The 19334-nt window shown below is 36.6% G+C and overlaps 1 protein-coding gene across 1 annotated transcript in view; it reads right to left on the bottom strand.

Moving 5' to 3' along the window:
* Window positions 1-14111: 14111 nt before the first annotated feature.
* The window catches only part of LOC136858397 (uncharacterized), a 167809-nt gene continuing 162586 nt past the window's right edge, over window positions 14112-19334 (bottom strand). The window contains exon 7 of the mRNA XM_067137910.2: window positions 14112-17621. Within this exon, the coding sequence (XP_066994011.2) occupies window positions 17568-17621 (54 nt within the window). The 3' untranslated portion in view covers window positions 14112-17567. The remainder of the gene's footprint in view (window positions 17622-19334) is intronic.

Below are 19334 nucleotides of genomic sequence, written 5' to 3'. Positions count from 1 at the left end.
CAGATGTGTGTAAAATAACTTGTCTATTCAGATACTCTAGACAACATACTAAGGAAGTAACCTTAAGTTCAATGTACAATACACTGCAACATGTTATACACAGTGCGTAGTGTCCCACATACTGAATGGCAACATCCAGTTGAACCTGACTTATACGTATATCAAGGGAAAGAGAAAAAAAACTACTTGTAACTCAGAATTACTTAGAAATCAGACTTACACAATACATCATATATTTACTGAAAAACCAATGGAATAGACCTACATGTGTAAATGCTTGCAAATAATAAATACATTAAGACAGAAAATATGAAATTGAACTTCGTCCAGCCTTAAAGAAATCATATAGTTTGGCTTGTTTCACTTTTCTTGCATTTAGAGTATAAACCTCCTTTTGCAACGTTAGTAATGAATTCAAAGCATTTTCACTACAGCTTTTTGCACTGATGTAACGCCTACACACATCGATTGCACTTAACACTTCACTCAGTTCAGGTGTTTCAAGATTCAAGTCGTTATCTCCATCTCCATGACCGTTACCATCACTTGTAGCTGGTCCATCATCATCACATTGTTGGCATACATCAGCAATAATCTCTTCATTCGGTAGTTCTCCACATACAGCCAGATTATCATCGAAATGCAAAAAAGTATCGAATTCTACACTCTCTGGTAGCGTTAGCTCATTGCCAGACAAAACTTCTTTCCCATAATCATCATTAGAGGCAGCCTCTTCTAGTAAGACACCAGCGTTGCGGAAACAGTTGCTGATTGTGGAGGATGACACCTGCTTCCAGGCAGCCGAAATAAAGTCCATGGCTTGTAGCAAATTAATGGACAGAGGTTCATTTCCTGCATCACTCAGTGTTATTAAATGTGAAACCAGCATTTTTCTATAATGCACTTTGAAATTTACAATGATGCCCAAATCAAGTGGTTAGTTAGGAGGGAAAAATTCCACTCGGACATTCTCCAGAACGATATGAGGTGGATCCATAAGAAGAAGGATCTCCTGTTTCTTTTTCATTTTAATGTCCAGTTTTTTCAACCACTGTTCCATTAGAAGCACAATCATCCAAGAATTTCTGTTGGATTCATATTCCGTAGATTTTGTTTTTGCACCCTTAAAACACCTTGGATTCTTCGATTTTCCTATCACAATTGGAGGAAGTTTGTCAGATCCAGCTGCATTGGTGGCGAGAAGTAAAGTTACATGAATTTTACTTTTCTTTCCTCCATGGCACGAGTCACTTTTTTCAGCTAATGTTTTATTAGGAAGGAGATTGTAGAATAGGCCGGTCTCATCACAACTGTAGATGTTTGGAGGCTGATAATCGCTTACGATATCCAGCAGAACCTCTTCTTTCCAGCGCTGCACCGTGACGTCGTCCACAGTTTTTGAGTCACCGTGAAATGTTCTCCCTGCGATTCCATGACGATCTTTAAATCCTTGCAACCATCCTGATGAAGCCTTGAAATCGGCAGTGATACTCATCATTTTAACTAAATCTATCGCCTTTGCCTTCAGCATGTCACCACTAATTGGTAGAGCTGCAGCCTGCTTTTGCTGGAACCATGTGAAAAGCGCTTTCTCCAAATCTACGAACCTTCCTTCTTGCTGACGGCTCACTTTGCTGATTTTGAACCCAGTTTTAAGAACTCATCCAAAATAGCATTTCTTTTACTGATGACTGTACATAACGTGGTATAAGCAGTCCCAAAGTCTGAAGCAATTTCATTTTTTTGTTTTGTGTGGATTAGCGTTCACTTCTCGTATAAATTTTACTTTTTCATCTAGGTATAACTTTTCCTTTTTCTGTTCTCCATGGCTAATCAAAAGCAACTGAATGACAAAAACTACTGTTCAACAGTAAACACCAGGTACCGGCACCATAGACATTTACTTCTCCGTTGTTCCCAGGACAGAAATTCTCATATTCAAACAAATTTGCTGTATTTTCTTTTGTTTCCGCACCAAAACCGCCCACTTTGCTTGTAATGTATCTTAATCTTTGGCGGCATTTTGAAGGTCAAAAACGACAAAGATAGAGAGCGAAGGGGACTCGCTCGGTTCGCCTTTGTTATGCCGCCAGCAAGTAAGGGTCAACAATGTCACTCGGTGAAACTCTGTGTCCTGTTTCAGCACCGAAACCCGACCGCTCTACTTCCGTCTATGCCGACAAAGAGGAAACTTCGTAAATACAGTAGTTTACTTTAAAAAGGCACGTGCTCATTACAATTACGCAAAACTCAGTTATATTTCACTGACACTTAATACGTATAACAGCGAATTATGTATAAAAGGATTACGTATAAATAAGGTTTAATTAACATGCTTTTAAATTACATTTTGTCAGGACCTAAAGGAAATTAAGTACTAATATGAATTACGCAGAACAGTTACGTATAAAGCAGGTTCAACTGTATTTACTCTGTTACAAGGTAAACTTGTTCCAATAGTTTCCATCAATATATCATTCTACAAAGGCAGCTTTCAAGAATATACAATAATAACAATATTTTATTAAATGTTATAACGTAATTGGTACTGTTTAAATACAAGTAAAAACTATCCACTTGCCATCCTCGACATTAATTACTGTCTCCATATAAAGCCTCTAGCAACTCTAGAGGTGAAACATGTTCAGGCTCTGATGAAAACATTACTATGAGGTAAATGAGGAGAAACATGTTTTACAATTCTACAAAAAGTGAAATTAAAGAGACTTTATACACTAATGGGTAAAACATAAGGAATATCCAACAATTATTCTAAATCAGGCTTTCCTCAGGCTTTCGCATAAATACCACCTTAGTTCAATATTAATATATTTATTTGTCCGATCAAATTTGATGAGCCTAGTGTTTCACATGTGAGTGTAAGCTTGCATAAGAGGTATATTTTCCCCCTCATATTCTCTCTTAGCTCATATTATATTTTTACAGACTTTATGAATGTAAACTTGTAAAAACTTGTAACAGTTCTAATAACATTTTCATATATTCCACCACAGTTCTAATAACATTTTCAAATTTTACACATATATCACACACATTTCTTTTAAAGGTATAAATGTTAATACAACTTTGCATTGCATCACTAATATTATCTACTTTGTTTCATTTTGTGAGAAAAATACAATACTGAGAAAAAAGCTCCAAAAAAATAAAATAACCACTTCACTATCAGCTGTTGCATGCATTCTAAAGCATCCGGATCTGAAGAAAAAATGAAACGTACCTCTACAGTACTGTTACAAAATCTAAAAAGTAAATATCAGAGGTATATACTTTAATTGGTCCCAATGATATTTCCTCCCACTCCCAGAAACAAAAAGTTGTATAATACAGGCTATACCTTGTATTTTATGTTGATAAGGCACTGCCTTCTTTGCCAGAACCATGACCTCTAGACAGTGTGAAACATACAAGGAGCTGATTGAAATGCAAGTCGCTGTCAACAAAGTAAGGCCACCAGATCAAAGAATTCAAGCAATCTCAACAAGAAAGAATGTAAAGAAGCACTCTGCTGTACAATCTCCTGTCTATTTTTTTTTAATAGTGTAAGAAAAAGTTTTAAGAACACTGGTTTCTGTCTGACATGGAAGAGATTATGTTTACCAGACATGCAGTATAGGATAAGAATGAACAATGTAAGCAGGTATACAGCAGATTCCTTTGAATTTATGATAAAGTAAGCACCAACACCTATGACAGTATTTCATTAGTACTAGTTTACGTATAACTTGATACAAAGGAGGTTATTGTTTTCAGATGAAGTACAAAACTTATGATAAGAGAGGGCTAGAAGACGAGATCGGTAAGATTCCCAGTCACCATGTCAAAATCCTTGTAGGTGACTTCAACACTCAACTGGGAAAAGAACGATGGTAGCAAGATATACTGGGTCCAAACAAAAGATACCTTCTACCACAATTCCACCAAGGATTGATCCCCAATTCCTGTCAGAGAATAAAGGTTTTGCAACTGACATCTTGCAAAAAGATACGAAAGACAGAAACCAACTGAAGTCCACCATATGCGAAAAGACCAATAACCTCGGTCAACCTCGAAGGAAGAGACGACATAGATGATGGAATACTGAATGTGATCTTACAGTTGATGAGCGTGCCACAGCCTGGACGACGTGGTACTCCACTAAAAGAAAGGAAGACTGGTAGAATTTCAGAATGATGCAGGAACTGTCGAGTAAGACCATCAGACGTGTGAAAAGATCTTACGATCGGTCAACACTTGAGAAGTTAGATGAATAATTCAGAATGTACAACACTAGAAACTTTGATCGGGCCTTCAAAGAGGAACTCTTGGGGTATTAACCACAATGCCTTCACTTTAAAAATACAGACGGGGAGTTGGTCACCTGTAACTGCCAAAACGTGGAACTTTTGGCAAACTACATTGAGCAGTTGCTCAATTGCAAAGAACCCACAGAAAGATTACCTGCTGAAGATCCTCTAGAGATACACCTCCCATCTAACCCACCAATAATGCAGCAAGTTGCTAATGCCATCGGACATCTTAAGAACTGCAAGGCCCCCGGGGAAGATGGCATCATTGCGGAAGCTCCAAATGCAGATGGAAATAAGATCACAGAGGCCATACACCAAATCTTGGTCGACTGCTGGGAGACTGGCAGGATCCCTGATGACTGGAAATTAGCCATCATACACCCTTTACATCAGAAAGGTGACCACAGTGATGTCAACAACTACCGAGGGATATCTCTGCTGTCAGTAGCCTACAAAGTGCTATCAAGGATTTTACTGGACAATGTAGAAAGCCAATGTGATCAAACGATTGATGAATATCAAGGAGGATTTCGGCATGGACGGTCCTGTACCGAGCAGATCTTCAACCTAAAAACCGTTCTCCAACTAAAACAAGTAAGGTATTGTTTTGGAAACAAAGGCTGCTGATTTTAAGTCTGTACATTTGACTTCCCTTCAGTGAAGCCTTCAGTTGAGATGCTTTTGTTAGACTTTGCTTTGAAGAAGTATCAAAGATGTATGCTGCAAAACTGATGCATACACAAGATTGTTTTGTAAGTTCCAATATTTTCTCTTAGTTTAAATCACCTACCTGCAGCTACCTCTTGAAGAATCCTTGTACAAGCAAAAGCAAAATGTGGGTTTCATTAATATCTCAGATATGCGGTCGTGGTGGTATGGAAGCTGCTTACATATGAATAGTGACAAGTAATGGCATTAAAGGCATAACTAATGCCCAGGGATTCTGTAAACGACATAACTCATGCAGTTGGTTGTGTTACAATACTACTTTCTGGCTTAGTGAGGAAAGCAATGGCAAAATATCGCATTCTTTACCTTGTCTAGCACATCTCATGTGTGTTTCAGGGGTTTCCCTATAATCAGATGATTTTGGGTAGTGCTCTTTCAGAATCCAATCAGCCTACAGACTGATGACTCAGTAACATCAGCAACAACAAATTTATTTTCATTTCTCATCATATACGTTCGTGAAGTGTGTAGGTAACTTTTAAAAATTCAGACATTTTCAAAAGAAATAACTTTGATTCTGCCGATGCTATATCCATCTGGTAAAAAATCACAATCAACAGGGTAAACTGATGTATTTTACACTGAATTGAGCAGGCAGCCAGCCACAAACAAAGTGTAAGTGATATCCCAACTCTATGTTATGATGGATTACTATAGCAGATTGCTGAATTAAGATACAGACAGTTAAAGTGGATTTACAGTATAATAAAAACCTACCTTAACGGTTGATATTATGTATTTCCTAAGTACAAGACAAACACTTTTAAGGAAATTTCTGTTTTAGAAACTCGCCTAGCATTTATTATTATTTATTCTCCAAGGAAGGTAGCCCCATTTTACCTAATAGTAAACTTAGGGCTATAGTTTATAAGAATACAATATTAAATGTTATTAATGCGTTTGAGGGCCACAGGAATGTAGTAGTAGTAGTAGTAGTAGTAGTAGTAGTAGTAGTAGTAGTAGTAGTAGTAGTAGTAGTGTTGAAAATTGACAATCCCTAATATATTCACAGGAAGACAACTGAAGTAAGTAGCAGTGAGTGCATTCCACTTCTTGTAAATGATTTCTTTTTTCATATACAAACAAGTTTATATACCTTATTTTCTTGAAGAATATTCCTTTAAACACTACAGGTTTCCACAGAAAACCAAATAAACTATTGACTGGATACTTATAAAGTATATACCATAACAATCCGAAAGACAAATACATGAGTGAAGAAATGTAAATATTATTTAGCTAATAACAACCTTCTGGCTTATGAAACAGGAATACCGTCACAAGCCCAGGCTGAGCCCCTAGTGGACTACTACATGTATGATGAAAACCTATTTTGAGCGAAAGTACAGAAACGATAACCTTCTCGCTATAAATTTACGTGTGAATAGCCTTTCCAAAATTTAACCAGATGCAAGAAAATATAAGCTAACCCCTGATATCAATGATGCACTCTGCCGTGTCTTGAGGTGTATTGCATGCTTACCTTAATTTCAGTGTATAGTATTAAAATTAAGCGATCGTTTACTTAGCCTTTATTTCTAACGAGTTGACAACTGCTATCAACCACATTATTTACGTATTTATTAGGAAAACAAGTTCTCCTCTTTCATTTCTAATTTTCTTTACTGAACAGCAGTTGAGGGTATTACTAATCGTCTCCAACATCGCTTTCGAATGTTGACAAGAGAGCTTGCAAGTGCACATAGCAAGAAAACTATACCGAAGGTCGCATTTTGTGGTGAATGCTTCCGTTTTTTTAATTCAAACAGCATCACCTAACTTAACTTAATCATATATGTACCATGAAAACATATATCAAGCGCCAGTAGAAAAGTGATAACGTTCTCACTATGAATTTACACGGGAATAGCCTTACGAAATTTAACTAGAAGTGAGAAAATATAACCGAACCTCTGAAATCAATGATGAGCTCTGCAATATCCTGAGGTGTATCACATTCTTAGTTAATTTCAGTAATAAAACCACGCGACTGTTTTAGTCTTTATTTCTAACGATTCAACAACTGCTATCGACCACGTAATTTAAGAATTTATTACGAAAACATGTTCTCCTCTTTCATTTTGATTTTGCTTTACGGAGCAAGAGTTAACGTGTATTATTAATCGACTCCAACATCACATTTGAATGTCGACCAGAGAGTTCGCAAGTGCACATAGCGAGAAAATGATACCAACCACACCGAAGATGATCGATCAAATTTTGTGGCAAACGTTTCAGTTTCTTTATTCAAACAGCGTCACCTAACTTTACTGTACTATATGTATGACGAAAACATATTTCAATCACTATAAATTTACATGATAACAGTCTTTCTGAAATTTAACCAGACGCAAGAAAATATAAACTAACCTCTGAAGTCAAAGTGCACACTTCTATAACTTGAGGTGTATCCCATTTTTACTTAATTGCAGTATTTTGCATTAAAATTAAGCAACCTTTTATTCAGCCTTTATTTTAAATGAGTTAACTGCTATCGGACAAATTATTTACGCATTTATTACAAAAACATGTTCTCTTTCATTTCAAATTTTCTTTACACTACAACAGTCAATGGGTATTACTAATTGACTCTGACATCGCCTTCAAATGTCAATGAGAGAGCTCGCTAGTGGACATAGCGAGGAAACTGTACTGAAGGTGATCCATTGCATGCAACATAATTGCTGGGGTGCATAAATATCGGTAAGGAAAAAATAGCGCACACTTAATCGCTCGTAATAATGGATGCGTCAGTGATAGGCTCAAAGATATGAGCTTCATTGATGTTTCCGTATTGAACTGAGATCAGAGAGATATCTATTAGGTTCAACCTATTCAATACTAATTACGTGTCGATATCATCATCATCATCATCATCATCATCCTAACCATCTCCAGTTTCCCGGGTGTGGTATATGAGCCTCCTCCATCTCATCCTGTCCTTGTACCATTCTTCCTCCACCAACTTGTCCCAATAATGACCTCTCAGCAGTACATCGCTCTTAACTAAACCTATTCATTTCCTTCGTGGCCTTCTCACGGGTCATCTTCCTTCTACTTTTCTGTCAAATTCCTTCCTTGCAGTTCTGTTTACTGGCATCCTCTTCATGTGACCAAACCACTTCAGTCTTGATATCTGAATCTTATTGAGGAGAGAATCATCTATTCCTACTTCTCTAATTTTCTCGTTCCTAATCTTGTCTTTCCTGGTTTTCTGGATCATAGTGCGCAGGAATTTCATTTCAGCTGCCTGAAGTTTGGAATTATCTCTATCAGTCAGTGTTGTGGTTTCGAGACTGTATGTAAGAATTGGTGTATAATAGGACTTGTACAATGTCATTTTTGTTTTCATGGGTATTTGCTCATCCCACAGCAGGTGTCTTACCTGGTGGTAAAATTGTGTTGCCTTATTAATTTGACTGTTCACCTCATGTTTTGCTAGGTTGTCATTTGATATAACGCTACCCAAGTATTTGAAAACTGGAACGCTGTCCAGTTGAGCTTCATTTAACATGACTATTGGTTCTGCTCCTTCCCCATACACTTTCATCACCACCATCTTGGTCTTGATGATGTTTAAACCATATTTCTTAAACTCCTCATTCCAGCTTTGCATTCTCTCTCCCAATTCCTCTTCTGAGTCACTCCAGATCGCAACATCATCTGCAAATGTGAAGGCTTTGATATCTCCATGTTCTTTCCTTTTAATAGATTTCATTACTACATCCATTACAATAATAAATAGAAGTGGTGACAATGAGCTGCCCTGCTGCACTCCTCTCTTTGTTTCAAAACAGTCCGACAAACCACATCCTACTTGAATACAGCTTCTGTTCCCACTATACAACTTTTCACTTTGTCTATGAGGCTGTCTCGCACTTGAAGTTCTTTCATGCATTGCCAAATTCTTTCCCTTGGTACACTGTCGTATGCTTTCTCAATGTCCAAAAATATTAGAAATAAAGGCTTGTTTTTCTCCCAGTATTTTTTTCATTAGTATCCTAATTGCAAATATAAGGTCTATAGTTGACCTTCCTGGTCTAAAACCATACTGTTCTTCTTCCAAAATTGGTTCAACAATATCTCTGATTCTGGTCTCTTATTATTTTTCCAATATTTTCAGGACATGAGACAGTAGTGTGATACCATGGTAATTAGTACATTTTCGTCAGCTTCCTTTCTTGAACAGAGGTACAATGATGCCCATCTTCCAGTCCTCAGGAATAGTATTTTCCTCCCATATCTTGTTGAGCAGTCTGTAGAGCCATTGGATTCCTGGAATTCCCGCTGCTTTCAGCATATCTGCACTTAGTTCATCTATGCCCACTGCCTTTCCTTTCTTCATGCTCTTGAGCGCATTTTCAACTTCAAGCCATGTAATTGGTGGTTCAGTTGTGGTTCCTCGACTTGGTTCTCCTCTATCCGTTGTTATGTTTTCTGTATCTCAATTCAGCAGCTTTTCGAAATAGATCTCGAGTTCTTGTTTAATTTCTCCCTCTTCTTGTGCCAAAGTTCCATCATCACGTTCTATTGCTTTTATGGTCTCTTGATCCCTTTGCTTGTTTTTCACTACTCTGTATAGAAATTTCATATTTCCTCTACTGTCCTCTTCCAATTTGTCTGCAAACTCACGATGTTACTAATAACTTTTATCTAACATGGGACAAGTTTCGGCATTTAAAATGTCATCATCAGCCATAAAATAAATTACAAATATATAAGCAATGACATAATAATAAAAACTATTGTGGATACACATTGAAATATGTTCATTAAAAATCTTTAACTCCACAATAGTTTTGATTATTATGTCATTGCTTATATATTTGTGATTTATTTTATGGCTGATTATGACATTTTAAATGCCGAAACCGGTCCCATGTTAAATAAAAGTTATTATGTATTAACATCAACATGTAATTAGTATTGAACAGGTTGAACCTAATAGATATGTCATCTCAGTGATAGGGCTCTCGCTGTAACCGAAGCATAATACACAGTTTAATATGGGAATTTTGAAGGGACAGACAAAAACTGTCGTTAAAACAGGGTTCTCATTATATGCCGTACTTTCTATAGCGGACTTCTAATATAGATGCTCAAGTCATGGTCAGCATTTTGTGTATAATCTCATACTTTGAATGCAGCACCAGTTCTTGGCATTCCAGTTCTTATCCTGTTAAGGGTCTTCCAAATAGGAGACGGTTGTGAAATATGAGCTGAATTTCCTTCTGTTCACTGATTCCAGTTGGATAGTGTGGACTGTTGCTGCCAGTATTGATACCTAATAGTGCCTGATGTCGCTAGAGCTGCCTTGGCGTTATTAATGAAACTCCTCCATGACCGCCGGGCCGAGAGGCTCAGACATTTGAGGTGTTGGCCTTCTGGTCACTACTTGGAAGATTCGATTCTGGCTCAGACTGGTGGTATTTGAAGATGCTCAAATGCATCAGCCTCATGTCAGTAGATTTACTGGCACGTAAGAGATCTCCTGTGGGACTAAATTCTGGCACCTCAATATCCCCAAAAACAGTAATAGTAGTTAGTGGGACGTGAAACCAATAACATTATTACATTATTATCCTCCATGACCTGAGATATTGCTATACTGTTTCATGACCTTAAGAGTGAATGGCTATCATCCACCCCTTGTCTGAGTTTCTCAGTTTCAGTTGCTACTTACCGTCGGATTGGAGATGGAGTTATACCACAAATGTAGTATAGCTTTTTGCCATTTGAGGTAGCCAGAGACATCACGGCACGTATTGTCCAAAGCACTTTCTTGGAATGAGCACAGTTCAACCACACAGGAGAAGCATACTCAGCAGCAGAGAAAGAAAGTACCAAGGCTGTAGTTCATACAGCTGCTGGATGTGCTCCCCAGCTTGACCTTGTTAACATGCATAGTAAACTATTCGTGCCTCTGAACTTCATACCGACAGAATGAAAATGTGAGTTAAAAAGTACGAGACTGATCAATTTGCCTGGTGTGAAAATAGGAATCAATTGAAAACTATCATCAGGTAAGATCTGAACCCACAATCTCCCGAAAGCAAGCTCACAGCTACGTGACCCAAACTGTGTTGCTACCTCGCTTGAAACTACGATATTGAAGGAACATTTCTCGGTAATGTGAAATGCATAAAATTGAAAGCAAGCTCACAGCTACGTGACCCGAACTTGTTGCCACTTCACTCAAAACTACGAGATTGAAGAAACATATCTTGGTAATGTCAAATGCATAAAATTGATGTTCATGTTGTCAATGTGAGTAATAATTGATTCGATGTCCAGTTCCAAGACTGAACGCCCAGCTCCTAGCCTTAGTACCTCAGGGACAATTAGTCAACCGGATCATGAAATGTTTATCGTGAATAGTTTATTCCCTTGACTCAGGGATTTGGCATTTGTCCTGCAACTCTCACACAACATGTAGCATTACATCCACTACTATATCATACTCACACAATGATATGCCTCATCAAAAGGTCTGCTTTACAAGGACTGCACCAGGCTCTAACAACCACAAAAATTATTACTGATATACATATTTTGTCTTCAGTAATTGTTTTTCAATTTGCTTTACGTTGCTCTAACACAGATAGGTCTTATGGCGACGATGGAATAGGAAAAGGTTAGGAGTGGGAAGGAAGTGACAGTGGACTTAATTAAGGTACAGCCCCAGCATATGCCTGGTACAGAAATGGGAAAGCATAGAAAAACATCTTCAGAACTGCCGACAGTGGGGTTCGAACCACTATCCCCCAAATGTTTGTTACATTTATAATGCCTATTTCTCTGTTTTGTCAACCTTTCTGCCTGTCCTATTTCAACAACTTAAAAGTGCCTAAACATCTGAGCTCTAATAACAACTTAATAGCAGTATAGGTGTAGAGGAGAAAAAGAAACTGTACATTACTTTTAAAACAAAATAAAAAAGATATAAAAAAGATTCAATATTTCCACATCAGTAAAATCTTAATATTAAGCAGGACAAATGGTTTGTTCAAATTCAGAAGCAAAATGAAATTGTAATGAAAACATACGATGAAATTCAGAATCAATATTAAGTAGTAATGAAAATATATGGAAACAATCACCTTTCCTTTAGCCTCTGCCAGTGTTAACTAATTTCTATAGCTAGTTTGTTCAATAAAGGATGTTAGACAATAAGAAATAAAAGACACGTATGCCAATCCTTTTTGCAGAAAATGGCCAGAGAATGTTATACAGAAAATCAGGAGGAACATGAATTGCCAGGTTTCAGTTTTCCAGACAATGACTCAAACAAATTTTTTATCAGTGTGTTACTGAGGATGCAAGAAACAAACAAGATATCTATAGTGTGTCCAAGCTACAGGAGCTAATGGACAAGTTTGAAGTAATTATTCAAAAACACATTTCTTACCATATTATCAAATATTAAGCATTTATGGAAGGTGTTATTATTTTATAAATATTATGTATGAATAAGAGTTGTATGGATTTTGATTCTCCATATTATTGACACATCTACACTACCGGTCAAAAGTTTTCGATCACCTATCACAACTATGGATTTGTGGTTAAAACAGAGATGTAGTTTTAAATAATCTATCATTAACCTGTTCCGATAATTAAACAAGCATAAACATGTAAAGACGGAACGACTCTGTTGTGTATTTGACCGGTTCTCCGCATGGAGCGTCGCTGATGAGTAACCACAACACTGACGTGTCTTTACCCAAGACATGTTCACTCGAATAGGCCTCATTCCTTCATCTGCCTGTGTAGCAAGCAGTTCACCTTAGTTTTCAGTACACTGTGTGCAGCTAGCAGTGTGTTTGTGTATCTGATCAGGTGCATACCATATTACCTCCAAATAAGACGGAAGCAGGACATTGGAACTAAAAAACGTGCTGTAATTGTAGCTCTGCATCACGGAGGGTATTCTAGTAGGACAATAGCAACAAAAGTTGGCGTAGCCTAGTCTACAGTGGTGTATACATTGCAGCGGTTCAAGCAAACCGATGCAATGCAAGTGTTTCGCGATCTGGAAGATAGTTCATATCTGTACAGAGTAAGCGTCAGAGGACTCGTACGGCACCTGAAATTCGCGAGGAAGTCAATAATATGCGAGCTGCTCCAATCTCTGTCTCAACAGTGCAACGCCGTCTTCGTGAACGAGGTTTAAAGGGGTGCATAGCGGCCATAAAACCTTTATTACGGACACAAAATAAGGTGAAAAGAATGTAATGGGCACAGCAACATAAAAACTGGAGCGAGCCATCGTTGAATGTTTGTTCGTCGACATCATGGAGAATGTATGAAGAGTCAGTGTGTGACACCTACGGTGAAGCATGGTGGAGGGTTGGTTATGGTGTGGGGATGTCTTGCGGGTGATAAAGTCGGTGATCTAGTGCGAATTAATTGAACATTAAAGAAGGAAGGATATCACAGGATACTGACCAACAATGCAGTTCCATCTGGCAAGAGGCCTATTGGTCGTGGGTTTGTTCTGTACCAGGACAATGACCCCAAACATTCTTCTAAATTGTGTAGAGGGTATGTCAATAAAAAAAGAGAAATGTGGGGAACTGAAAAATATGAATTGGCCAAGACGAACATTCACATTCACAGACTTAAATCCCATTAAACTGTTATGGGATGAACTAACAGGGAGGTCCGAAAACTGAGGTCAACTAATGATGAAGAGCTATGGAATAATTTACAGAGCTGTTGGACTGCAATATCTACACAAACACTACAAAATCTTATTTCCAGAATGCCAAGAGTTTGTGCAGCTGTTCGGAGGGCAAAGGGTGGATACATTGAAGAGGCTAAAATATAAACCATATTGCATTCTACTTAATGATAGAGAGAGAAAATACATATTTTATTGGTAAATTTAGTTTTTATGATGTGTTTGTACATTGAAGTAAGTACCTAGTTTTGTGCATAGGTGATCGAAAACTTTTGACCGGTAGTGTATTTCAAAAACTGAAGGGACTGCTACCTAGCTGAGGGAGTAAAGGCATGCTTGGTTCACTTAGAAGAACATGGTCTGATTCCATCAGGAAGTTTAAAAAAAAAAAAAAAAAAAAAAGAGATTTACACTTCTGGAGAGGCACATGGTCCAGAGGTTCACTTGGCCAACACCAAACATGAGCACCACATTTTCTGAAGGCAAAGGTTAGCCAGGCATCTCACTTAATACTGAGGTTAGGGATAATGCAAGCCTTTACCTTCCACTCTTCCAAGGGCTTCTGTGGCCTGTATAGAAATGGCTATACTTTATTGCTTATTAAAGGGGGAACCCTTTTCCTCCCCTATCACGCAGCGCACGTAAACACAGTATACTGTAACTCACCTATAGCTATTATTTACACTTTTTGGAATTATGCTAATGAGTAAAGAAAAAACAGTATATTCAGCAAGGCATAGGAAAACATTATAAACTACATGCTTGCATCAAGCAAATTCTTCAATAAGAATTTTTGTTGCAATCACACATGAAAATATAAAATAACCCTGCAATATTTATCATTTTCTTGTCTCTCTATTAACTCCCTTGACAATGAGAGCAACAATAATATATACACACAAATTACTAAGCAAATAATTCATTAACAGAGGGGTCTAGATGCAAAACTCATCTCCACTTTTGTACAAAATTGAGTCAGCAAGGCATTCTTATTCCTCGTTCAAAACTACACACGACTACCTTAGTGTTGGAAAGCCAAACTCACAATATCCAGTAGTTTTCAAATGCCAAAAACTCAACTTAAACGCAAAACTAACTTTCTCCATGCTTTTTAGTTGCAAAGAGCGCAGCACCTTCAAAAAGAAGAATTTTAACGCCAAGTTTTACTGAATCATCCCATATGGACAATTTTAATTTTAATGCCAACAATATATTTTTAAGTGTTGTTCTCTGAACAAACCTGAACACTCTTCACCATTTTAATTGATGTATTCGGCTACCCGAATTATTTTAATGTGTTGCTTTGTCCTTGTCCTTGTTGCTTTCTCTTAAAGACTCTTGCGGCTGATGATGTCTACAAGTTAGACGAAACATGTCCCGTCATATTTTTAAAAATGTTTTGTAAATAATTAGATAATAATGAATCTTGGTATTGTAAAGGTGGAACATTTGACTCAACCTTCAAAGAAATATCATTATGCATTGTAGACTATCTAAACTCCACTGATATGACTCCTTACAGTACAAGTGATGGATGTGGTGGTCAAAATAAAAACAGCATTTTGGTCAGCGCAGTTTGCTACTGGTTCCATAAACCACGTGACAACGTAACAGAAGTGCAGATTGTTTTCCCTATGAGAAGCCATAGTTTCATTCCGCCTGATCATGTCTTCAGAAATATAGAAAAAGAAATCAAGAAGCAAGATGTTATCACCAGCCCAGATGAGTATGTAAATATAATTGGAAAGTATAAAAAAGTGAAGAAGCTAGGATATGTCATAAACGAAGACTGGAAAACAACTATTGAAGCAACCATTAAGAAACCAGGGTCGTGGCACTTTAGAATTCAGTCCTGTAAAAGAATTTACCTCAGTAAAGCAAAACAAAACAATTACATCAGTGCTCTAGTGCAAGGTCAGAGTACTTATTGGCATAAATGTAATGCTGGTACTGCAGCCAGGAGCATTCTCAAACATGGGAAATCTTTGGATAGATTAGCAGCAGCTAAAACCATCAACATTGGTAACTGTGTTGCTAACGAAAATTAGAAAGAAGACGTCAATTATCTCCTGAAAAAACACTATGGAGAAGAGCGGAGAGCTCACGAGGATTTACAGTTTTTCAGACATGTTTTGGATGATCCTGAGCTAGACATATCCAGTGCCAACGAAAACGAGTGTCATGTCGCAGATGAACTGCCAGCATTTCAAACAGACTAAGTGGCAGTTTCCTGTAGGTTCTACACAGACAATAAAATACAATTTAATTTTGTTGGAAAGTATGCTTTTTTAGCACTGTTCTATTCTTTAAGCACTCATCATCCAATGGGGATTTTGTAAAAATTGTAGGGTTGTCTGTTAAATGTATTTTCTCAATAAATAATTTAATTGTATACCAAACGTACAATTTGTTTCATTTGTCTAAATTTAACACAAACTGTGGTCAACTTGTCTGTTTTTCTGTCTGACGTAATTCATTTTGTTTAGTGTCAAAAGTAACATTCTCCAACTTGTTGAATCACAAAACTCACAGTCTCCAATGTTTGAATGCAATGATCATATTCTCCAAAATTAAAACCTATTTTTTAGATAAATGGATATAGATAATGAAACATACTTTATACAAGAAGGTATAATTAAATATAGCCTGCAACAAAAGCAAAATCTCTTAGAGATTCCATTCGTTACATATATATATATATATATATATTTTTATTTTTTTTATTTTTTTTTATTTTCTATTTTGCTTTGCGTCGCACCGACACAGATAGGTCTTATGGCGATGACTTACATAAATTTAAGCAGTATTGTAGTTCCTGTAAAATTAGGAAAAGTGGAGAATACGAGTTTTGCAACTAGACCCCTTAACCTATAAAACTCACAATTAAGTTATTTGCACAGACAAATAACAATGAAATCTGATAGTACATTTTTAAAGCACAGCATTATTTGTACAATTTCAGCATTCTGACTGTTAAAACTGTACAAGATCTGCCCTATTGTAACTGTTCGTGCAACAAACTACATAGTTACCTATATGTATATATGGCTTGAGCTCGCTTTTGGAAGAATTTCTTAATCCATAATGAAAAACCCAAAACTATGATCAAATTAAAAGAACAAAAGGAAGTGTTTACACAGGACTAGATATACTTAAATTTAAAGGAACTAAGCCAATGAATTGATTTACAAATGTAGAAAAATAATCAGTCACAATTGTTTTAAAAACTATTACTGTACAACAGGCCTTAGTCACATTAATACCAGAATATTTATGTCCAGTATAGCTATCCTATAATGGTTAGCTAGGCCTTCAACTAATTCTGTTTCTAATAGCAATGAAATGCAACAGAGTAGGAAAACAGACTGGCCATGAAAGAAGTAGGAATTAATTCAAAAAATCAGGTTATTCTATCATGAATGACAAAATTACAGAGAGATTTTACCTTGCATCTAACATAGTATTTTAAAATGTTTTGATAAATGAGTAGACTGATCCTTTTATACACAAAAGTTCACTGAATTTACAAAACATTCCATCCAAAATTTCTGAACTTCAGCTGATATGGTTGCAAAGATGAGTTCCAACAAAAGATACATGTACCTTTAGCAACACAGCTGCTATTGGTGTTCAGATGGGGATAATCAAATCCACTCCACATTTTCTTAGTTACTCTGCTCAGGCTTACAGCCTTGGTGTTGTATACATAATCAATCACAATGACTTACGTGATTTGGTAACCTTATAGAAAATATAAAAATTTTCTTGAAACTTATCACTTGAAAAAAGCCTTTCTTATTTTTGGCTTTGACATCACAGGCTGGTAAAGGAGCAAAGTAGCGTCATCACAACACTAATGATTGTGGGAATAAGTTCATGGCCACATAGTCGTCCAAGATCTGCAACAACAAACACCATTTATGACAAAGGATACTGCACAAAACAGTGTAAAATAAAATATCCTTTTATATTCAACCAGCAATTCTAATGCAACCATTTTTTGGAATTGGTCAGGTGTTCAGTGACTTCAGTCCTAAAAGTTCTGTATTAATTGCAGGGTGACCAAGCAAAGAAAATGTACAATAGACAAATACATGACTAATCACTGCTGCCAGCAAGTTATCTTGGATTCTGATCAGTGCAATATTTTTAAAGATAAAAGAACAAATAAAAACTACATTAAAAGTAATATGCTACTTTCTTGACCCTTGCACAAACCAGATTCTTGCCATTATTAGCCTGCAATTGCTATTTTCAGAAAGCTCTTAGAAGAGCTATATTCTACTGAAATGAACTGGATGTCTGTACATTTCTATGGCTTCTCCAAGTAATATAGAATAATGGGTTTCAATGTCCTGGTCAATACCTTAACATCCTGAAACTGTATTTCAAGTACAACCGATCTAACAGACTGCTAATTTGTCCATGATATAATGAAACCATCCAGAATACTAGAGACTTCTACCATTTATACCTAAAACTAGAAAATAAACCATTTATGAAGAATGGGAAAACAAAGATCACATCTATAAGCACATAAAATAGTGTCATGGAGATATATTTCAAAAGCAAAACAGCAAAATCAAAAGGGACAACTCCTGAACTGACTGCACATAATTGTTAATCTTACTGACTGTACCTTATTCACATACACAAAAAAATATTCTGGCCTAGGGTGCAACAGAATGAACAGAAGTATCACCTTTTTTGCATCCTCAAGGAGAAATAGATGAAGAACTGGAAATGAGGTATCACCTTTCTCACGTCCACATACAAAGAGAAATAGATGAAAAAAGGTACTGAATGTGAGAAGGTGCTTCAATCACAATTCCCCTGAACTATTCCACACAGATATCCAAGGTCACATAGCCATACTGGTAGCCAACATCTAGAATGCTATAGTAGGGAAAAAAGGTGGAAATTGTACCATCATTCTGAAAAGTATGCATTTCCAGTGTTGGGGCAGTTATTAGTTACCTATCAACAGAAACTGCTGAAGACATCAGAATAGAAATCGTTACAATCCTGTACTAGTCGAAGGTACTGAAATTAAAGTTTATAATTTTCATGTTCCGTATCAATTACAATATATTTATTGTAGATAAATGAGGTAATCCACCTAACCTATACAATATAAAATTAGTACTTCAATTTATTTTAATCATGGTACTAGTTTTGACCTATTTACCTTTGTTTCATAATATAATAATAATAATAATAATAATAATAATAATAATAATAATAATAATAATAATAATAATAATAATAATAATAATAATAATAATAATAATAATAAGAATAATAATGTTATTTGCTTTACGTCCCACTAACTACTTTTTAAGGTCTTCGGAGACGCCGAGGTGCCGGAATTGAGTCCTGCAGGAGTTCTTTTACTTGCCAGTAAATCTACCGACATGGGGCTGTCGTATTTGAGCACCTTCAAATACCACCGGACTGAGCCAGGATCGAACCTGCCAAGTTGGGGTTAGAAGGCCAGCGCCTTAACCGTCTGAGCCACTCAGCCCGGCTGTTTCATAATATAATCAACTAAGATCTAATTTATTCTATCTTAATTTTTCACCAATTGCTTTTAATTTTACGCATATTTATAG

The sequence above is a fragment of the Anabrus simplex genome, chromosome 1 (genome assembly GCF_040414725.1).
Source record: "Anabrus simplex isolate iqAnaSimp1 chromosome 1, ASM4041472v1, whole genome shotgun sequence".
In the NCBI taxonomy this organism is placed as follows: domain Eukaryota; kingdom Metazoa; phylum Arthropoda; class Insecta; order Orthoptera; family Tettigoniidae; genus Anabrus; species Anabrus simplex.
Note: the sequence above shows the minus strand (reverse complement) of the source record. Positions and strands in the feature narration are given on the sequence as shown.